This window comes from Populus nigra, chromosome 13 (genome assembly GCF_951802175.1).
Source record: "Populus nigra chromosome 13, ddPopNigr1.1, whole genome shotgun sequence".
NCBI classification, from domain to species: Eukaryota; Viridiplantae; Streptophyta; class Magnoliopsida; order Malpighiales; family Salicaceae; genus Populus; species Populus nigra.
The window spans coordinates 4,401,592-4,425,743 of record NC_084864.1 but is presented as its reverse complement, the minus strand read 5'-3'; the positions used below and the strand labels follow the sequence as shown (position 1 = coordinate 4,425,743).

The 24,152-nt window shown below is 34.3% G+C and overlaps 1 protein-coding gene across 1 annotated transcript; it reads right to left on the bottom strand.

Moving 5' to 3' along the window:
* Nucleotides 1-2,314: 2,314 nt before the first annotated feature.
* LOC133671243 (probable helicase MAGATAMA 3) lies at nucleotides 2,315-22,831 on the bottom strand. Its single transcript, XM_062091945.1, has 21 exons — nucleotides 22,679-22,831; nucleotides 22,429-22,544; nucleotides 22,185-22,338; nucleotides 21,913-22,046; nucleotides 21,558-21,770; nucleotides 20,179-20,370; nucleotides 19,462-19,497; nucleotides 18,690-18,775; nucleotides 15,631-15,681; nucleotides 15,315-15,426; nucleotides 15,132-15,237; nucleotides 13,082-13,179; nucleotides 7,222-7,326; nucleotides 7,053-7,145; nucleotides 6,311-6,364; nucleotides 6,037-6,095; nucleotides 5,854-5,938; nucleotides 3,934-4,302; nucleotides 3,413-3,535; nucleotides 3,222-3,308; nucleotides 2,315-3,001 (listed from the first exon to the last, which is right to left on the bottom strand). The coding sequence occupies exons 2-21, from the start codon at nucleotides 22,534-22,536 to the stop codon at nucleotides 2,795-2,797; spliced, it is 2,472 nt and encodes an 823-aa protein (XP_061947929.1). The 5' UTR covers nucleotides 22,537-22,544; nucleotides 22,679-22,831; the 3' UTR covers nucleotides 2,315-2,794.
* Nucleotides 22,832-24,152: the final 1,321 nt, after the last annotated feature.

Here is a 24,152-nt window from a genome sequence, read left to right as displayed (position 1 = left end):
GTTGATTCTTAAAATCTTATAATTTTATAAGTCAACATGTATATAACGTGTTAAATCGGGTTAAAACTTGAAATCGGTCAAACTCAGTTAAAATCAGTAAAATCAAATTGATTTTACGAGTTTGACCGATTTCCCGTAAAAGTTAAAAAATTTATTGCCTCCTTGCCCGAGTCATTTGACACTCCACTACATAGTCTCCACTCATCATTAAAGGATCTTGGGTATGGAGAAGCTTTATACTGTATTTTAGGCTGGAAATGCATGATCGGAGGATTGAAATCATGAGGAATTAAAAGAGTAAAATAAGAGATAAAAATACTTATACAGAAAGAAATACTATGTTTTAGACTAATCATTTGTTAACTACAAAGAGAGACGACAAAGACTTAAAGAGAACTTAAAATACATGTCTTGCTTGGTGGGATATTTAGACATTATTTCTAAGACTTGTTATTAACATAAAAAAGATGGAAGGTGAGGTGGCATGAGATTAAATTGATGTTATTTTGTACGTTTTTGTTCTCGTTGTCATGGGTTCACTGTATTGTTCTCTGTTAATTTTTTTTGAAGTTGTTGATATACCTTAGAATGTTGTATCATCTCACTAGTTGCCTGCAATGTATTTCAAGACCTATCCTCTAGAAAATGTTCTGAAACTCTATCAATAAAACATAGTTGTTCAATCTTTTTCTTCTTCATATTTTTAAGTTATTTAAACCATGTATGAATTTTTATTTGAATTATGTAGTTTAAGGTGTTTGGATATTTGTATTGTTTATTTCACTTTTATTTTAATTGTGTTATATTATTATTAACTACTTGACTGAAATTATCAATATATAATTAGTTAAAATATTTTTTTTGTGATTTTATAATTTTACAATTCGAGTTTACGATCCGGGTTTATATTGTATATTTCATATTGTGTTAAAAAAATATTTTTGACAACCTTGATCATAGTATACGATGTTTTCAGACAAAAAAATAATTTTTTTTTGGTAAAAGAAAATTTTAAAAAGAAAAGCAGAGATGTCATGTCAAGAAGCAAGATTCCAGTCAAAATTGGTCTAAACTGTCAAATTGAAGTGGGAATTTTGATAGTAAAATAATGAATTTGACATTGATAAACTTATGGTGCAATGGGATTTGATTCCTTTTCTTCGGGTGTAGAACGACTCAATTGATTTTCTGCATGAAATTCGATTCAATGGTCACGAGGGAGAATAAAATAATAACAGAATTATTGCTTTCTATCCTCATTAGCTATATATTGGGAGTGAGAAGAGGCAACGATAGGGAGAAGAGAACGACAGGGAGGTAATTTTCTTAGCTTTGCTTGCTTAGAAATGTGGCATAGGTGACATCATATAGTAGAGGTGAAAAAAATAAACTGAGAAAACAAAAAAAAAACAAAAAAAATTGAACTATGAAAAAAATATTAATTAAACCAATTAAAATATTTTAAAAAATATTCAGTTTGATTCGGTTTCTGTTTCATAAATCTGAAACGGAAAAACTTCAACCAAACCAAACTTGGTTTAGTTAAAAATAAACCGAACCGAACCGAAACCAATCCCATCAGAAAGTTAAAAAAAAACCCAAAAAACAATATAGTTTTTGGTTTTTAATATAAAATAACCGAAACTAAACCGAACCAAACCGAATTGAAACCAGTCGGTTGGAACCAATTTTGGTTCGGTTTTGGTTTTATTTTTTATATTTTACAAAATTTCAATATGGTTGTTTCTATAAATAAAACCTGAACCAAACAAGAAATAATAACCCCTACTATACAAGGACTGAACATGTCTTGAAACTGCAATTCTTTCTTTTACTATACACACATTGAACCTCGTTCTATGAAAATATGCAACGAAATTCTTACACTCTTGACTTCCATTTTGTATCTCCTGACAATGAGATATTTTCCACCCGTTCCATGCCCCCCCTAGCTTTCATTAATCACATACATAATAATAACTTTAGATGATGTGGTGTTTGAGAGTGCGATGTTATTGCTTTTTTCTTTTCTTTTTTTATATACAAATTATTTAATAAATAAAACAACACCATCAAAAGCAAGTTTTATATTTTTTTTCCTCGCATTTTCATATGGGATAAAAATCAAAGCATGAGAGTTAAAAGACACATTGGAGTTTTGATGACGATACCTCAGCTATCAGCACTGTTGAGAAGATATCGTTCAGAAGAATCAGTAGACACCAAGAAAGGCTATTGAAGGATGATTGAGTGGGCCACAAGCAGTGATGTTTCTCCTTCTCAGATAGAATGAGAGCACAGCATTATGGATGATAGCACAAAAACCACGGTATAGATTGGTCATGCAACTTCAGTTGGGAAATCAAATATTTGTTTGTAAATATTTAGAGTTTCTTTTACTAAAATCAAAAAACCCTCTTCTTGGGAATGAAACAATATTTTGAAGTCTATCCTTTCCATTTATGTAGTTCCTCAGCACTCAGCAGCATCAGACAACAATAGCTCTTCTCGGGTATCAATCGACATACTTGCATCTCATAAATAACTGCTAAAGAGCTCTTGCGTGACTGACAGAATGCATGCCACTGGATAAATTGGCAATGACCGGTTAGAATGAATACTTGCGCGGTTGCCACATTATCTTCACCGCTAGTCGCCATCTCAATCGAAGTACTCATCAGCATCCTTCTGTTTCTTTTTACAGCACCCTCCATTTAGAGGATCTCAGGAATATCAATTGGCTAAAACTAAAAGCATATAGAGTGGATCCATCGACATAAGGAGCCAGTTTACATCAGTCCTCATCATAGCCACCTCCATCCATTTCACCATCTTCTAAGTCATTGTCCTCTGCTTGTTCTTCATCAGCATGTTCCCGATGCACATCCATGAGCTCATTAATCTCCATGTCCTCTGTGTCAAGTCCATCTGGTAGTGATCTCTCCACCTTCATGGAGTTGAGATTTGAGTCACTGAAAAATGAAGAGTACGGCTTCGAGACCTACAAGAGTAAGACTAGCTTTGTTAGCTGGACCTACAGGCCAAAGTAATTTTGCCATCAGAAATATTTCAAATTTCATAATTTGTTGACTGTCAAACTGTCAAAAAAAAAAAAAGGAAAAGGAAAAGAACCCACATGAATGAAAGAAGGAAACACTAGGAGAAAAGGAAAAGAGATTTAAAAAAACAAGGGAAAATAATAGAAACAAATGGGTGTCCACCTTGAATAGAACATTTCTCTTCTCGGCACTTTCCACAAGGTTGTTCCAATGCTCATCATTCCTCAAAGTTGATGCTGACCCTACGACCTAAAACACAAATCAATGCTTAGGTTGTATGAGAAGGTGAACAAAGAAATTTATCAATACATCCCTTGAAATAACAAGACTACTATATTGGACAAATACCCTACCAGGACAGCAGACTTAGCGCGAGTGATACCAACGTTCATTCGCCGGGCATCAGATACAAACCCAATCCTTCTATCATCATTTGACCTAACACATGAGAATATTGCGACATCCTTTTCTCGACCCTGGCAAGTGAAGGTGTTTCACATTTATGAGTTAGTCTTGTATTATTTTGTAGAATTCATTATTTGTTTCTTTCAAGTGATATTTGGGTTAACCAGACCAAATATTGGTCCTTCCACTGAGCCATTATAGTTACTACCAGTTCAGGGCTGAATATCGTGATCAGAATTTTTAAGTGCTCTTCTAAAGTTCCAGTAAAAGAATGCATAGTGTTGACTATAGATACATCTCTGCAAAAGTACATCTCTCTTTTTGCAGAGAACATAAATAGTCAACATGCCTGCCAGATAAAAGATTACGCAGTTCCATCTAGCAAATAAATAAAAACTAGAAATTGATGATAACATACGACCATTCAGAGACCAAATCAATAGCTTTATTAGTGGACAAACCTATTTACCTGGAAACCATCAACAGTTTGAATATCCACAAATTTTTTGGACTCCTGCCCAAAAGCATCCCGAAATCGATCCTGGAAAAGCTTGACTTGGTGTCTATAGGGTGATATAATTGCAAACTGTGAGCTCGACCTAAGCTCTGGATACATGGTCACCAGTTTATGATACAGGAGTAGCACAAATTCAACTTCATCAACATTCACCCAGGACCCACTTCCAGAAGGCTGAGATTCTTTCCCTTCATGTACATCAAAGAAGCAAAACGGACCAAAGCAGTGATACTGATGCCAATCACGTGTTGTCCTTCTCTCAAGATCATCTGCATCCTGCAGTGCCTCGGCATAAAATTCACTTGAAGGAAAGCTCCTTATCTGTTGGGCAACATGTAAATGGAGTCAGATAGCTGATACACCTTTTCTTGTGAAAAAAATTAAATTAGAGGGAAGAGAATACAGATCATAGTTTTAAATCACGGATGCGGTTGCAATCGTAATTGTGGATTGTTGCCTATCACATGCATAAAATAATGGTCGAGGACAATGTTGTAATGAATGCATCAGCAACTCTTAATAAAATAATATTCACATACTTTTTGAAGTTCTATCAAATAAACATGATAATAACGCTTCTAATAATTCCATTTTTTTTTATAATACACTTCTAATGTATTATCAAAAATAAAAAGTATATTTTAACTAATAATTTAATATCATATAAAAAATTGTAATGTATTATAACTTAAAATTCATGTTACCAATACAAAATAAAGTATTTTAAAGTATATACTTTAACTGTTAAACTAAAATGATAAGACATGTGCCAAACACAAATATGTAAAATAAATAAATAAAGTTGAGTTAAAAATGACCTCAATTAGTTGTATTCAAGAGTGCATCTCTTACAAGCACATAATTCACCTTTTGAATTGACTTGGTAAAATAATCAAAAGGAAGTCTGTGATTGAGTGAAAATGGTGGAGAGTAGAATTAAAAGACAAAGATGAGCCTAGAGAGAGGAGAAAAAAGATAATTGAGTATGAGCGTAGCATACTAATAGTACATCCATAGAAGTTGGAATTGCTTCTTTTGTGTAGCATCTTGAAAATAAGCACAAACGGAAGTCAAGAACTGAAAACTATCAAGGCTCTTTTTTGAAAATAACAGACGTTATCTTCAAAATAACAGCCATATGACCGTTACAGTTACACAACACAATTTGACTGATAAATGCCATTACACCCTCAATAACAGTAAAAAAAAATAAAAAGAAAAAAGAAACGCCACTATTTGAATCCATTAAATAACTCACATTACAGCATATAACAACCTTTATTCAAAACTATGATACAGATTACAACATGAATAACACAACACCTCTGGTACGATGTTGATAGATAGCGTCCTATACCATGTCAACAAGTCGATTTGGGTGGTTTAGATTCTACAAAGACTGGATTCTTCTCTTAACATGTTTTTGAAATAGGGAACAATTGGACAGTAGAAAAACATTATGTGAAAAATCATATATCTATCTTAGTGTGCAATAAATTTAAGTTGAACGAAATTAAGTGCATGAAAAAATTTCACACAATTAAATCAATTAATGAACAATAGCATCACAAGTTTAAAAAATTTCTCAATAACAGACTTCATAGTACTTGCCATGAACTAATGAGGTCAAAGTCTAAAAAGAAATGCCACCATGCTTGGCTTAAAGCTTATATTAATTACTCTGACAACATTTAAAACAGATCCAGCCAAACATGTTCAGTTTATCAAAGTTGAGTAAAAGATGCTAATTAGCATTCTTTCCAGTGGTGGTTTGATAATGAACTTTGATTTTAAAAATCTGATACGTTGCAATTGTTATCATAACCATAAAACTTAAGTTCTTCACAGCATTTATTGAGATTCTCAACTGACCTCTGGATGCATACGATACTGCATCTTCAGCATATTTACTGGATAACCAGCTCTTTGAAACCTTTCAAACAAACTCGTGCCATAGCTTTAATTTTAAAAATGAGAGAGAGATTAAATATTTTAATCCAATTATCAATGTTAATGCAATGATATTAAACAATAACAGAGAGAATATATCACTACCCAAATTTCCCAGCAGTGGGAGAAATTACAGTGGCTGGGAGTTGAACTGGATCACCAACCTGAAACAAAAAGTTAAGTGAGTCTGACAGCTATTCATAACACTCTTCCCTATTTTCTAAAGCAAAAGCAGGATACTATCAGAACTGTCAAATTGTCCAATAATCGCTTAATATTGGTATGGATTTTAGAAACCTGCAATATGTTATAGCACAATGAATCACGCATGAAGATATCAAGTCAAACTAAAATCACAAAGGTGATGTCAGAAAAATACCAGAAATACTTGTTTGCATCCATTGACCAATGGCACAAGAGTTGCTGGTTCAACCTGTTCAAGGGTAATATCACAAACCCAAGTGAGTTACAACTGCATCTCAATATCTCACCAGTAACAAAAAAAAATATTGCAAGATGATTATAAACTGGGAAAAGCTATCTTTTGAGCAACAGAAGCACGGACTAGCACGTACGCTGTAAAGCAGCACACATGTGAAGTATAATTGATGGTGCCACATATCAAAATGAATGAACTTGAATACTACAGTCAACTAGTCAACCCACACCTTCATGCTTATGTTATTTTCAACGCATCTAATTTCATGAAATGCGGTGTCATGCTTGAGATATCAATTGCCATGTGCAACATAAGTTTCTACCTACCTAACAGATTACCCATCCTAGCATTTTGTCTATGCTATGGATGCATCATATGATTGTGTGTTAACACAATTACTTCAACACCCTTTAATTCAAAAGTTCGTAACATTCACAAGAAAATCCAAGTAATAACTCATTGATCTTGATATCATTGTTTAAAAAAGGAACACCACAAGTAACATTTCTAACACAAGATGAGTCTTGAACCAGCTGGTCACCACTTACTTGAATATCTTTTTACATTTCCATTAAATCTGAGAGCTTCCGTGCATTTAATTTTTGTGAATTCAATTCATAGCAGTCTTAAAGGCACCCACTGCATATGACTAACAAGAATGAAGGAGATGATGAACACTTACAGCTTGGGCAGCTTCATCTATAATAACAACATCGAAACCATGGTTCAATTTACTAAAAAGTGCCGAACCACTGAAGCTGAGGGTGGAAAAGACCTGCCAATACAGAAAAATTACTAAGGGAGTTTACATGATGCTAGATTCCACTTTCAAGACAGTTGGATTTACATACAATTACAGATTCCTCTAGAATAGCAGCACGGATACTGTCAGTATCCCCTCCTGCAGTTCTATGTTTCTGTTTATCAGAAGCTGATTCACCTTGTTTTTGTTTCACCTGAAGGAGAAATCAGTCATATCAACCTTCAAAATAACACACAGTAGAAGTATCTAGCAGTGACATGCTGTATCAAGAATATAGAGTTTTGACAGACCTTTTTCTTGCCAACGTGAGTTCTTAAACTTCATGGATTACTTATATGATATGTAGATCATATGACATGAATAATGAAATGCAATTTGTTTTTCCTTGGAAATAGGTGAGGCACTGTGCATATGATATGCTGTATCAAGAATATAAAGTTTTGCATGGACCTTTTTCTTGCAAATTTGAGTTCTTAAACTTCATGGATTATTATTTGATATGTAGATCACACGACATATAAACAATGAAGTGCAATTTGTTTTTCTATTCAATAGGTGGTCCACCATGACAAGATAATACAATTTTCACTAAGAGAGTTACAATATATATATATACATCAAGAAGTATCAAATCCCTGAATTCTAGGATTGAATAAACATAATCAGATCCTGTAAAATACTAGGCCTAGACAATAATTGAAATCTTTAGAGAGAATCAAGGGATATACAGCTATGACAGAAATTAAACAAGGAAAGAAGAATATAGTGACAGCTATGAAAGAAATAGAATAGGAAAAGGAGAATATACTGACAGCTACAAAAGACAGCTATTAAAAGAAAAGGAGAATATATTGACATCCCCCCTCAAATTGATGCGGGTAAGTCGAACAACATCAATTTGCTATTGAGAAACTTATGTCGTTGGCGTGTCAAGGCTTTTGTAAAGGCATCAGCTATTTGAAGATCAGTATTGAGATGAGGAAGAGTGATAACACCCCTAGTAAAGGCCTCCCGAATATAATGACAGTCCACCTCTATGTGCTTGGTGCGTTCATGGTAGACTGGATTTGCAGCGATTTGAATAGCACTAGTATTATCACCATGAAGTGGAGTAGGAGCAGTTTGGGGAAACCCAAGTTCAGAAATAAGACCACGTAACCACACAATTTCAGAACAAGCTGCAGACATGGCGCGATACTCAGCCTCGGTAGAAGATTTAGAGACACAATCCTGCTTCTTACACTTCCAAGAGATCAAGGCATCTCCAAGAAAAATGCACCAGCCTGTGAGAGACTTCCTAGTATCCGGGCAGCCAGCCCAATCCGCATCACTATAGGAAGTCAAGGTAAGAGTAGAATGTTTAGGAAAAAACAACCCACGAGTAGGGGAACCAATTAAGTATCTAATAAGACGACGAACTGCAGCAAGATGAAGATGTCGAGGTGCCTGCATAAATTTGCTAACTATATGGACAGCATAGGAGATATCAGGCCTGGTAATTGTTAGGTAGATAAGACTACCAACAAGTTGCCTATATAAAAAAGGATCAGGCAAAAGCTCGCCTTCATCTTTTCGGTATTTCACATTCACCTCCATTGGTGTATCAACAGCAGTAGCATCCTTTAAACCAGCTAGCTCAATGAGATCCTGAATATATTTATGTTGATTTAAGAACAAACCATGATCTCTAGAGTGAACTTCCAGCCCCAAAAAATATGTGAGATGTCCAAGATCTTTCATTTGAAATGTACTATGCAACATATGTTGAAGCTTGGTGATCAAACCAATGTCATTACCAGTGAGGATAATATCATCGACATAGACTAAGAGAAATACCATACCAGTGGTGGTCTTGTAAAAGAAAAGTGATGAATCATATTGACTTTGTGTGAAGGAGAAGGTGAGAAGAGTGTTGTGAAACTTCTCAAACCAGGCTCGAGGTGCCTGTTTCAACCCATACAAAGAGCGTCTTAGTTTGCAAACATCATTAGAAGCCTTTGTGGACATACCAGGTGGAAGTTGCATATAAATCTCTTCCTTAAGATCCCCATGCAAGAAGGCATTTGTGACATCCATCTGATATAAAGGCCAAGCTTTAGAGGCTGCAATAGCAAGAAGTGTTCTCACCGTAGTCATCTTAGCAACGGGTGCAAATGTTTCTTCATAGTCGAAGCCATATTGTTGTTTATTGCCAAGAGCAACCAATCTAGCTTTGTATCTATCCAAAGATCCATCAGACTTGAGTTTCACAGTATAAACCCACTTGCTACCAATGGGCTTGACATGTGGAGGACAAGAGATAATATCCCAAGTATGATTGGCCTTAAGTGCGTGAAGTTCTGCCTCCATTGCTTGTTTCCAGCACTCATGTTTGCTAGCCTGTTTATAACAAGTGGGAATGGAAATAGAAGACAAAGTAGTAGACATAGCCACAGGAGTGGAAAAACCATACCTGTCAGGAGGTTTGTGAGGTCTAGAGCTTCTACGAAGAGGAAGGGGATCATAGGAAATGGGCAGAACAGGATCAGATGTTGCAGGAAGATGTGAAGGAACCTCAGTGAGACCTAGAGAAGGAGCAGAAGCAGGAGTGCGTCTATGATAAACATAACCAGGTTTAAACCTTTGTACTGGTGCTGGCGACTCAGGAAAAGATGGTAAAACAGATAGAGAAGGAAGTACTGAAGGCTGTTGGGTGCAAAAGAAAGGCTGATTTTCAAAAAATATGACATTCCTAGAGACACGAGTTCGACGTGCATGTGGATCATAACAAAGAAATCCTTTTTGGGTGACAGCATAGCCTAAGAAAGCACACTTGACAGATTGGGCAGTAAGTTTATTTCTCTCATGTGCAGGAAGGTGAACAAAACAAACACATCCAAAAATATGAAGATTGGAATAATTTGGTGCATGTCCAAACAAACGAACGTAGGGAGAATCATTGTTTAAGTGGGGAGATGGTAAGCGATTAATCAAATAAACAGCAGTACACAAAGCTTCACACCAAAAATGAGAAGGAACACATGACTCAAGGAGAAGAGTTCGAACAATATCAAGAAGATGACGATTCTTTCTTTCAGCCACACCATTTTGTTGTGGGGTGAAAGGACAAGAACGTTGTGATATGATCCCATGACTTTGAAGAAAAAATTGAAATTCATTTGACATATATTCACCACTTGAATCAGATTGCAGAATTTTGATTTTGGCAGAAAATTGTGTCTCAACTAAGGCAAGAAAGACTTTAAACACAGAGAAGACCTCACTTTTAGATCGAAGAAAATATACCCAAGTAAAACGAGTGAAATCATCTATAAATGTAACAAAGTATCTGTAATGTTCATGAGAAATGACAGGTGCAATACCCCATACATCAGTATGCACGATCTCAAAAGGTTTGGTGGTGCGGGTTTTATGCAATGGAAAAGGAAGTGTTTTGCTTTTACCAAGTTTGCAAGATGCACAATCAACAATATCATTATTAGAAGAAGTCAAATTTTTATTTCCTAGCAAACCAGATTTAAACAAGACTCGAAGTACATGAGAATTAGGATGTCCTAAACGTCTATGCCACACCTGATTATCACATTGAACAGCATTACATGCAACATAATTTGACATAGGAGAGGGAGATAGAAGCAAGGGAAATAGGCGTCCCACTTTAGGTCCCTTCACGATCATCTTCCCGGACACTTGATCCTGCACAAAACAACCAGATTTGGAAAAATGAACATCACAATTGTTGTCAACTAATTGGCCAACAGATATAAGATTAGTGGACAACTTAGGAGACACAAAGACAGTATTCAGAAGGGCTGAAATATCACCAACAGCTGTGATAGACAAGGGATTACCATCGGCAGTACGAATATGAAGATTGCCTTTATATTTTTGAACATTATTTAAAGGTAAGGCAGTGTTGGTCATGTGATTGGAAGCAGCTGAATCAAAATACCAAGGCTTAGGAATAGAATTTCGGTTACCTGAAAGGCCTAAAGCAGAAAGGGCAGAAACTATCATTTGTTGGACCATTTCAGGGGTAATAGAGGACTGACCAGGACTAGGAGTATTTGAGGAACCAACCGAAACATTATAGGCAGTTTCAGATTTCTTTGGAGGCCGGATGGAGCAGTCTTTGATGATATGCCCTGTTTTCTTACAATAGTTGCAGAATTTTTTAGTACAAGTAGTGGCAATGTGCCCAAATCCTTTGCAGCTATAACACTGGACATTTGACATATTTCTACCTCCTTTAGACCTCCCTTGAGCAGTGTATGCAACAGGAATTGGAGTGGAATTTTGAGCTTTTTGCTCCAAGACAGCCTGTGTAATGATCCGTTGTTCTTCCCTGAGAAGCTCTCCTACACAGATATCCAAGAAAGGAACTGGTTCTCTATTCATCAGGTTGGACCTGATTGCTTCAAATTCCCCCCTTAACTTCATTAAAAACTGATCACGCTTGCTGGTCTCATGCACACTTTGAATAGCAATAAGTCCTTCAAGAGGTACACTTGCATACACAATGTCTGTGTATTCAGCCCAAAGATTTACAAAGGAAGAGTAAAACTCTTGTATTGACATGCTGCCTTGACTGAGTTGACCCAACTCGAGTTCCAATTGGAACCTTCGTGCTGTATTGCTTTGGTTGTAAACTTTCTTCAGGTAATCCCACATTTCTCTAGAGGTTTTGTAAGGCTTGAGATTGAGAAGCATGGAGTGTTCCATACTTCCAAGGATCCAAGACATAATCTGAGCATCCTTCACCTCCCATTTCACATATTTCTCCTGTTCCTGCTCACTGTCAGGTGCAGGAACTGTCCCAGAAATATGACCCCATAATTCCTTTCCCTTGACAAAAATCTGAAACTGGAAAGCCCAGGCAGAATAGTTCTTTCCAGTGAATCGAACAAGAAAATGTTCAGATCGTTCTAGAGACATGATTTAACTAGAAACAAGAACCAAGAGATCAAGTCCAAGAAAAACAGAATAGAAGAACCAGACAAGGAACTAGACACAAGATGAATTGATTTCAGAATTTTGGCTCTGATACCATGACAAGATAATACAAGAGAAATTCTGAAATGTTTTCTGTATTTTTCACTAAGAGAGTTACAATATATATATATACATCAAGAAGTATCAAATCCCTGAATTCTAGGATTGAATAAACATAATCAGATCCTGTAAAATACTAGGCCTAGACAATAATTGAAATCTTTAGAGAGAATCAAGGGATATACAGCTATGACAGAAATTAAACAAGGAAAGAAGAATATAGTGACAGCTATGAAAGAAATAGAATAGGAAAAGGAGAATATACTGACAGCTACAAAAGACAGCTATTAAAAGAAAAGGAGAATATATTGACACACCATTGATGCATACATTGATAGACTTTTATAATTTATCCACCAAATTGTAAGAGAAAAGGTAAACCAAATATAATGATTAATAGTTCATCATCAGGAATTGGAAGGTATTATATTGATTTAATCACATTAATAATCCCAATATTTGGCAAACATATAATTCCCACTTACTATCCTTTTATGATTTCATAGTTCGTTGACTTTATGAATTAGCTTTGGTTTCACTGCATTGGTTGATTCAACGAATCAACCAAGTATTTGAAAATATCTTGTAACTAGATTAAATCATCCCAAAAATTTGTTCTGGAATAATGGATTAGCAAAAGGTTCTATTGAAATCCTAGTAACTTCCTCTTTCAAATGCACACAAAATCCTTTGTTTGGCAATCTAATTGAAGACATCTAGATATTGCAAAATTGTGGGAGAACCAGTACTAACAAAAACAAGAATAGCAACAAAGTTCTTCATTATGCAATCCAAATAAAGGACACCAGGATAATTGTAACACCATGCGCGAATAAATAGTAAAAAAAATAAGAATTGCGACAATAACAAGTGTTTGTTATTAGGCCAAGACATACAAGGTTATCCATGCAGACTGACTGGACAGAATGATGAGCTTTAAGACCAATCCGCACAATTTTAGGATTATATGAACGGACATTTTCATCATGAACACCTGCAAAAAAACAAAAAGAACAGTTTGTTTTAGCATGACAATCAAAGAGTTGAATATAATTTGTACATGCGCGCGCGCACACGGAGCATTATCCTATCCACAACCTTCATTTCTCAGATTAGGGTATGTGCATGGATCTAGGTGTCAGGCATATCAAATTTACATTTTAGGATAACATACTCTGCCTGAAAGTACCCACATTTTGGAAGAGGATAAGAGGGATGCACAGCATCTGCACAGAAAAACTAAACAAGGAGCCACAGTTTATTTACAACGCCTATTCCTAATAATATTTCATCATCTTAATTCATGATGATCAATGGTATACTTCAAAAAGATCATTTCACAATCACATCCCAAATCTCTCACATCAAACTTTTGGCTCAACCTTTCAAGAACAAAGGGCTAGTGACTCCGAAGATGCTAGGTGCTTAGTTCCCACACTAACACAGATCCCATATGTCCTCTGTCAGTATCAGTTTCCCAGGTGTAGATGCAAAGTGCAAGCAACAGATTCAACAACCCATCCATCAATTACACGCAATCCTTGAAAATTGTAGCATTTCTCTAAACATAAATACAGTAGATGACATCTATAACACCTGATTTCTACAAAGAATCTTTCCCTCCAAATACTCAAAAGGAAACTCAATAGATTAGCCATCCTACTTGAATTACCCATTAAGAAGATGGAAACCATCAACAAATTTGACACCAAACATGGAATCACCCATGAACCCCTTTCAGTAGCAAATAATCCATCCTACAGTCATTCCCCACTACTGAGTACAGTAAGAAATGATGGCTCTGAAACCCTCACTTTGATAGCACATTAAAGAAATATTAGGATACTAGTCATTGAGCACATCCAGTTGAAAAACTATTAGAACAAATGGGAAGTAATTAATCAAAGCTTCTCAGGCAGTCAGATACATAAACATGGACAGATCAGACATAGCATTCTTTCTTCAGAAGTAAAGAAGAATAATGAACTTGGCATCAGCAGTTTATGTTGGGTATTGGGAACCACGCTAATCACCAGGTGGCTCCAGAACAGAATAATGATGACCAGAGACCAGCTGGAAGAAGAATAATTTAACTACCAAGTTGCGGGATACTTTTCAGAACAGCTATAGGCTAGTTTTGACTTTTTCCTCATAGAATAGAGCTTTTGGCATTTTGGAATATGAAGTACGAAAAAGTGATGTTAAGATGGTTGTGCGAGGAAAAGAGTAATAAAAATGAAAATGAATACAGGGGATGATACTATCTAAGGCTTACTTTTTGCCTTCTACATATTGAAGATTGAATTGAATGGCCAACAATAAACAGAATCAATCTTGAGCTGGACAAGTAGAAAACTTAGTTTCTTATTATCAAAAAAAAAAAAAAAGTTGGTTTCTTAAGAACCAACAGAGAACATAGCCTTGGATAAAAGGTGGAATGGAGGAAAAGTTTGAGGGGCAACCCCAACTTGTTTAAGACAATTTCCTCTGGTTAATTCAATGAAAACACTAAAATTCCATCATTGGTTTAAAAGTCTAAGATAATGAAACAAGATTTAATTTTATCAGTCCTGCATCATTAATAATTTGTTTTTATTTTCTAACTTAGGATCCAGTGTATCCAGGAAGGAACTGCTACCACACTTAACTTCCTTTACAAGATAATGAAATAGGAAAACATTATTGTCCCTGCATCACTAATATTTTTATTCAGGATCCAGTGTATCCAATACGTAACGACTACCACACTCAACTTCCTTTACAATCACATGAACCTTGGCCAAGTCCTACATTGCCTTGATGTCTTCATAAATCAATGGAGCAAATGAAAGAATGATAAAATTCAAAATGGACAGAACAAAAAACCCGAACATCACCAATAATTGTGTCATGCCAAAAGGAAGCAAACATAATGAAATACAGACTTGCAAGTGTGGAAACACATACCTGTCTTGAGAAGGCGCAACACTATTTCATCTAGAGCAGAGTTTGATGGGGCACATACCAACACACGTACATGATATTTGCGACTGGAAGCAATGACTTCTGGTTTCTGCAGAGCTTAAGTTTAAATTTAGAACGTGCAGATCTTACAAGAACATAATTGTACAATGTGAAAATTCAACTTACAAAATCATTTCCACTGGTAGGGAAAAAACCATCATCGCCATCTTTAGGCATGTTCTTATCTCTCGGATTGTTACCAGTCCACCATGGAGAAGCTCGTGCCCAATGATTGTACCTGCAAATTATACAACTTTCATGGTTCAGTAGGAATAAAAAGTTGTCTTTCTCATTCTATTGAGCTTTTAAAAATCCAATAAGTTCAAAATAAAATGGACTACAAGACTGTTAAACTCAAGAAAAAAAATAATTAATACACTGCAAGACAGTTAAAAGGTATGCAGATCGCATGTGTAAAACTAAGAAAACAACTGGCACATACTTTTCTTGAATTGGTAGTTCTGACCCTCGTTTAGTTTCATGCAACCCAGCCCTGCATAAGAGAATAACAAAGTAAACTTATATTTCCATAAGCAAAAGAATCTTTTACCAGATAGAGAACCATGGGGTACCATACCCGTCATATAGAACATAACATCAATGCATACGAAAAACACAATGAAATTATCTCGCATCATCTACACCGTCAACACTCCCAAGTATATTTTGTTTTTCTATTGACAATTAAAATAAGGATGACTCATCTCCTGCAATCACACTTTTGTTAATTTTTTCAACAACAAAACACCAAAAACAATCATCAACTGACTTGCAAATTTCATTTCTCTCAAAAGGCATTCCAATCTTAGTGAGCCATATCATCCGAATACCATCAAATGCAAAATCAGTAATTGAAGGCATCCTAGCAACTCACTCGCAAAAAAGGCTTCATATAGAAATTAAAAACAACTTTTATAGTTTTGATTCTCTATCACGATCCCATCAATTCTGCTTTGCTTATGAAATAGTGTTTCCTATGATAATGTGCTGTTTTCTGCAATAAATCTAGTTTCTGTTGCCTACTTTAAGGCTGATAGCAAGAGATTTCTTTCTCCAGGCAGGTATGAATCCATACATCATAAAATTGTGGTTGAGGTGGGGGGCTAGAATGTGCGGTTTTGGTTCTGAGGGGGGCATTTTGTAAGAGTATCTTTAAAAATTTTATACATTCAAAGATGATTTATGGGAGCTAGGACCATTCCTGGATTTGTTTCTATCTTCAAAAGATCTCCAATTCAAAAACTTGAAACAACCTTTTACCACTTCTCACTAAGGCCACTCAAACTTCACTTTGATTGAGTAAACTCATTTCAGTTATGCACTTCCCTTTACCTAACTCCTGAAAGCTTCCAACTTTGAAGCTAGATGTTGTTCCTCCTTCACAGATATCACAAAGTGATAGAACATGTAATCATCGCTGAACCTTGACCAATTGTTTCTAAGGTAAAAACAGCAAAGGAAGACCCAAAAAAGCATATATGTTCAAAAAGTAAAGGAAGTGCCTTATGAACAATCTTCCATCCAAAAAGGTACAAGTGCCATGAATCTCTATGTGAAACTCAGACCATCCCATCTTTGATCAAGTTCACCAGGCGCAACACAGAATAAACCTCTAGAAGGCTGCTCTATCAGATCATAAACATGAAAAAAAAACAACAACAACACAAACCATTTCAATTTTTTAGTCCCCAAAACCAAAATTTGGCTAAAGGTACCTAAAGTAATAGTCAAAGTGCCATTGGTCCCAGAAAAAAAAAACCCATGCCACTAGTAGCTAGACAAATTGTTTGATTTGATTTAGGACACCAGTAAATTTGAATAACAAAAGCAGGATACGTGAGTGTCACGCGTTTTCCACTCTACTTTTCCTCCCACAAGTATTATAAAATGATAAGAAAAATGAAAACAAAGATGAAAGGGACTTAATTTTTTTGTTTAATGAAAAAAATAAAATAAAAGTTTTGACTGATAGCTAATACACCCACTACATCACTCCAAGGCCAAACACTGAGCATAGGCAGGTTAAGAATTTAAAATCATTTGGGAAATACAAACAATAGGCAGCATACAAGGACAATGGGAAGTTCAGAAAAGAATAGTCCATAAAAGAGGATCCCAACAAGGTGTTTGATGTAATTTTTGGAAAGTAGGAGATGGATGCTTGAACTTGTCAACACATAAAATTTGAGATTTTAAAACAGGAAGAAATACAAATTTTAACAACCTTAGAATCTCCATTATATTTACCGTTAACTGAACTTTTAAACAAGGGAATGCCAAAAGGAGAAACTCATATTTTAATGAAGCACATTATCTTTCAAGACAAAAGATTTTTCACTTTTCCTTTTAGAGTTCAACGGGTTCAGAATTCAAAAGGGCTAAAGAAAGACAAAGCCAGTAATATGCATGCTGCAACGGATAACTAACAATGATAGAGTGATTAGTTCAAATAAACTATAGAGAGACAACAATCCTTTAAAGACTAAGCAAATGCTCTAAACAGAAAAATGGTCCTGTTCCTTCTCTGGCAAGCCATAGTTTTCCTAAAAATTGATGAGACTTGTCCTTTCCGTCTTACAACTCAATTTCATCTAAATTTTACCAAAAATAACATAAACATAATCATAAGACCTCCATAAACCAACTTCAACCACAAAATCCATTGTAATTAAGTACTAAGCAACAAAAATTAAGCCTAATATCACCAACCATTTGTAACGTTCGCCCATCAATCTATCTTTTCCAGTAAAATCGATACTCAAAAATCCATAACCAATTAAATTGTGATGTTAAAAGTCCGATCCATAGTCGTTTGCAGCTATTACCTCAACTCTCTCTCTCTCCTCCTCCCTAACAGAACTTTCTCTCTCCAAAAGGCTATAGAATTGGGAACTTGATTAATACTTTCATGTGGTCTCACTTTTTCGTTTATCTTTTTCTTTCATTTTGTATTTTCATCAAATAAAATAAATTAAAACTTTTCCCCTTTTTTAGAGAACATTTGATTTTCACATGACCAGCTTCGATTAACAATTGAGTGGAACCCTAGTTGGATTCAATGGTAGATTAAATCAAATCAAACAACTTGTGAAGGAATCACTAGAGTAATTTGTTTTGTTTACGAACAACTAATGGCATTTTGACCTGATAGTTCAGGAGGTTGGGTACCTTTCATCCCAAAAATTTAGCACATTTGACCATTCTTCATCTCCATGATACCCCAATTAGTTTGAGCAGCATCCCTCCCACAACACCCTTTATCAGTCAAAAACATCACAACCATTATTCTTCAATCTCCATGAACTTCTATTCACCCCTAAATAAACATTGACGAACCATAAGGTAAATGCAAATGGCAGATCGGTTGCATTACAAATTGCTCAAGACAACAGCAAATGGTTAAAACCTAAAATTGATGCCAAAATTATATAATTTATTAAAAATGAGAAGCAAATGATTAAAAGATCCATAAAAGCAAATACAAGTCAGAAAAATTCTCACATGGTGTGCACTCTTGTTGGAGTTGCATGCAAAATTGCACTAAGAAGAGCGAGGATAGTTTGTGTCTTCCCGGTTCCAGGAGGACCCTAGAAAAACATAAATGACTCACAAAGGTTATATAAATATGTAATGAAAGGAATTGTAATTATAATGCCTTCGAGTTTATGACGGAATACGATAAGATTTTCCATACATTAAGTGCAAGTACTTATTAAAGATGACTTTTTACAAATATATAGTACTCTAAAATAACATGGTACTTTCATCACACTTTATTGTTAGTAATTATGGCAATTATAGTGAAATTAGTTAAATTACAAAATGATAAGATTAACTTCCACAGCACAATAAGTAAACAGACTTAATAGTTTGTAATGTTATGAATTGAATGGTATTCTATTCCTTTTTCAAGGAATAATACTTATTGAATTGCAGTTGTATAATATCATTCAACATGCAGCACAATTACATAGTGATGAAATGTTTTTTTTTTCAGCAAAATAAGTAAACCCACTAAAATTTTGTAACTTGAAGTAGCTATAATCACAACCTTCTAGTAATCATAGAAAAGTCCCAATGTCAAATTGTAACTAGCATCGATACTTGATAAAATCCATGTGACTTCAACATGATATTATATTTTATCGAATAACTCCTAACATAGAAGTTCAATATAGTTGGTAAATTGAATGGCTGCCACTATTTTAAGCAACCATAAGATGAAGAAAGGAAAGGGATCAGAATAAACACACAAAAGAGAGACAAATCAGACCTGTATCAAGACAAAGGCTTTGCGCAATAGACCAGCCTGCAGGAAAAAAAAAAGTTACTTTAAATGAATAGATAGATAGATATGTATCTTTTGGAGGGGAAAAAATCAAGTACCTTAATGCTCATATTTTAACCATTAAAACATAAGTAGTGGGATCCAATATCCTTAGAATATCATTAAAAGGATTAGTTATCAGCTCATGTCAAAGAGCTTTGCGCTATGATTTTGTTTCCTGTGTTATTTTACAGTTGCTGCCAAAATATAGGTGTTTTGTCATAGAAATCTGAAATGCAAAGCTGTTTGTGAGAAGATTTGTATCTTCTTCATCATGTTCTCTTTTAGTTGATTTGTATTTAGAGAAATGAAAGAGTATTTAAAGAGCACAAAAATTCTAGGAATGATATATCTCTGCACAGACTTTTTTATAGTTTTGGAACATACAAAGCACTGAATTCACGTTATATTAATGAGCCACTCATTGAACATAAAAGGTGTTCAGCTGTTTCTAGTTTTGTTTGTGTGCTTTCAATGTGTTCAGCTGTTTCTAGTTTTATTTGTGTGCTTTCAATGTACATGACATGGTGCATCACACGTTAGAGAGAAAAGGATTGAAAAAAGTATTTTCTAAAATATACGCAATTTGTAGAATGAATTTACTTGTAACTAGAGGGAGAAGAAGTAAAATTGATTGGCATTACAGTGTTAGCATAAACTCACATCTATTGCTTCCATTTGTGACTTATTAAGACTTCCTTGAAAATGTTCAGACAGAGGTTGGGAAACTTTCCATGCCTGGTCTTCAGAACTGGAACTTTTATCAGCAGCTGTTAGTATTAAATCCTTGAAAGGAAGAGAGCCAATTGACCGCAAAGCAAAGTATTCACGAGAGATCGTTGATAGGCTGCATATCTGCAGAATGTAAAGCATGCATTAGAGAACCTAATACAATTATGATAACAAATAACTTCAAAGCTGTTGTTTCCATTTAGTGTACCACACTTTATACATGGATTGCTATGTTTAGGAAGAAAATCCTCACAGCTGGGACAGAACGATAGGGAAAGAAAAGGAAAAAGAAACATATTAGCATTGACCTATACGTGAATCCAGCAGCTTGATGCAATATGATACTAAAGCACGATTCTACACAATCAAGAATGGTGAAATTACTAACTTTATTCTACAGTAAAAGTGGGCATGGATGTGTATCAAATCAACTGTTCAACAATTAAACTCAATTAAATTCTGAATTCAACAAAAAACCATTTGATAGTAAAGCTATATATCAAATGTTATTTCAACACACATATCTATAACATTAAGCCCGGCATAAGTCCCTAAATTTACTTAACCCAAAGCTTACCAAAGAGCAAACCAACCATCAATGTCAGAAATCAAATAAATTAGGAGGCAATCTGTTCTCTTTTTCTTTCTTTGGTTTTTTCCACTTATTGATGGTAATACACTTTGAAACAAGCCAACTACATGTATATAGCTCTATGCATAAACATGTACATGCAGTTACTTAAACAAGAGATATGGAATGTCCTCCTATTACAAGCAAACCAATGAACAAGAGAAATAAAAAAAATGAATTCTAACTTCTTGTCTTAAAATTTAATAATGATGAATGAAGGTCAATATGTGAAATTCTAGAAACATGCATTGAAACTTTCAATTGCCAGGAGGAGGATTAAACAATTACACAAGCAGTTAAACTGGTGCCCACAAATTGGATTTATACAGCAAGAACAACAAAGCCACAACACCAAACTAGTTGGGGCTGGCTATATTGATCCTTTCACACCATTTCACATGATTAGCAGCTCTGGATTTATATTAAAAAAAAATCACCCAAGAAAATACCCATGTATTGTTCCATCACAAGCAAAACACACAAGCATCATATTTAAAAACTACATGTTTATTACTAACAAGCATTCATTTTTTTTTCTCTTTACCCAATCCTTCCACTTTGGTGGGTTATATTCAGTTGCAAAGAAGCATTATTTACTTTTAATGCACATATTTTTCTTAAATGAATGATTGCAGAGAAAATAGTAAATGCCACCAATCTGGTTATGGAAAAAGGTTACCTTTACACTAAACAAGCGTTTCTCATGCAGCAATCCAGGAGAAGTAATCAAACCGTGCATCTTCAACAGTCTTGTACGAGATTCAATAACATCTGTATTTAAATTCATGACCTCCCCAGCTAAAAACATTCTAAGTCTAAGAAGGTTATGTTGGCGTTGCTCAACCAAGGCAAATGCGTAGACCTGGGGGAATTTTCCACCACCCTCTTTAAACTGCAACAAGCAACAATCTACAGTCATAACTGAGCCTAGCATGGCATAACCGTCCATGAGCAAGTCACATTCTTGCATATAAAAGGAAATCAATGATAATAAAAGGTGTAAGAAACTGTCAATTGGCTGCTAATTAAAATACCTGATCTTCTGAAAGCAGCAAAAGATCATTTTGTACTATTTTCTCGCCTTCATCATCTCCATAAGTAACTGAAGGTAAAAGAAATCCCTCTGACTCATTGCATTCCACTACAAGTCTCAGAACCCATTCTGTCACTGCAGCACCCCAATACATTATGTAAAATCATCGCTTTAAGTTTGATTTTAGCACTATTGAAACAAGGTAGGCACTAACAAACATCAAATAATTGAAAAAAGGCCAAATTTTCCAAATAACAGGAAGAAAACAAAAACCTTCTTCGTCATCCTTCTTTTGAATAATCTGAGCTTTAACTTCTTCAAATAAAAGGGGCTCGAAAGTCGCAAGATAATCATCAACATCTTTGTACGTATTCTTTACTTGTCTTAAACCCGAACCACCTCCCTTGCCACGCTCTTTTTTCTGTTTCTGCTTTCAAAAAGAAGAAAATAAGAAAACTCCTTACTTAAAACATATGCATTCATGGAATCATTACAGATTGAAGTGAAAGAGAAATACAGCAGCTTCTGTGAGGAGACCAAAATAGTCCCAGCCGAGAATAATTTTGCAAAAACGAACAAAGGATGCTTCTTCTTCTTCCCGAAGCCTATCTTTATCCACTGCCATCTTTTATCCTGACAGACATTCAATATCATAAAACCCATATTCAATTCATCCATTCAAGACTTTGACACAAACTCTTCTTATCCATGAATGAAAATCCAATGAAAAGGGACCTCAAATAAATAAATAAGCAAAAATTCCCTACCCTTTACAGAGGAAAAGGAAGAAGAATGGGCTGCCGGTGGCGCAACTCGCCGGCCACGAGGGTTCTGCGAAAGGGAATGAGTGAGAGAGGGAGAGGGAGAGGGAGAGGGAGAGGGTTTAACAAAGGCAAAAAACCTAAATATTTTCCTATATTTCTGTTACTTATTTTTTCACCCCTATAGTTTTTACATTTGACAATTAAACCTTATACATAAAGTATTTTTTAACTTTCTACCGCTAAACAATCTTGGAATTAACTTTTACGCCCTTAATTACTCTTCCAATACTTCAAGCTAGTTTTTTTGCCCGTGTGATATTGGGGTATAGTTTTAAAAATTAATTTTTATTTAGTTTTATTATAAAGAAAATAGATATTTTTCAAAGAAAGAAAACTAATTAAATTCTAAAAAAAATTATTAATATATTTTTGTAAGCATGTTTTTTTAATAAAAAAATTAAAAGCCAAAAAAATAAATATTTATAAGAATTTAAATCATTTGAATTAAACAAGAAAAAATGTATCTTTTCAATCAAAACTCTCTTTTCTTATTCATTTAATTCATTTTTATTTTTATAAAAATATGATTTTATGAAGATCATTGCTTTTAAAATAGAAATTTATCATAATTTAAAAAAAAGTTTAATAAAAAAATAAAAATAAACCATGACTCATAGTTTATATATGCTAAGAGAAAAATTAAAAGAAACAATTAATATGAAAAAAATATGTGAGAAATTATAATAAAAAAAATTTACTCTCATTTAATATTTATGAGCATATTTTTTTATAAATCTTGCAAATTAGGTTCATGTATAATTCATAAATTTATTATAAAAAATATATTTTTATTTAAAAATATGACAAATTTAGATAATATTTAAAATATCATTTTATTTATAATGATTTAAAAAAAACACTTAGAAATAAAGGGATAATATAAAATGAGGTCAAGTGTGGATTGCCCCCACACTTGGCCTAGAAAAAGAGCTCATGTCTAGGTAGATTACGTTTAGCCATCTATGGCTAGAAAGTTGAGGTTTTAGATTTTTAGACCTAAATCATTTAATTTCCAAACTTATTATAATTTAAAAATAACTTAAAAAATTCTAGAAACTCAAGTAAATTCAACTCTAGAACAAGTTTAGATTTATTTTTTTAATAAGATAAAAACTTTAAACAATCTCTATAAATTTTTGTTCTTTAAAACCAGCTTATTGATATTAAGATTAATTTTTATTATTGGAATATAATTCATCAAATATTTGTTCTCTTTTTTTTTCCAGCGATTTTTTTAATTTTTATTCTTATTTTTTAAAAAAAATATAGAAATTTTTTTTTCATGAAATTGATGTTTAATTCACAAATGAAACACTCTTAAAAAACCTTACGCATGCAATAGAATGTAAATAAAAGTGATTTATAATATATAAATCGATGCAAACATCAATGGTGATGATGGAATAGCAAAGAAATA

Bases quoted from the DNA above. Each gene is read 5' to 3' on its own strand.
- LOC133671243 (XM_062091945.1), bottom strand. From the start codon at position 22,536: ATGGCAGTGGATAAAGATAGGCTTCGGGAAGAAGAAGAAGCATCCTTT. The intron at 15,682-18,689 runs GTGAGAATTTTT...TCTCTTATGCAG, and splicing joins CCAACAAGAGTGCACACCAT to GGCTGGGTTGCATGAAACTA. The intron at 6,096-6,310 runs GTATTTTTCTGA...TTTTTGTTTCAG, and splicing joins GATGCAAACAAGTATTTCTG to GTTGGTGATCCAGTTCAACT.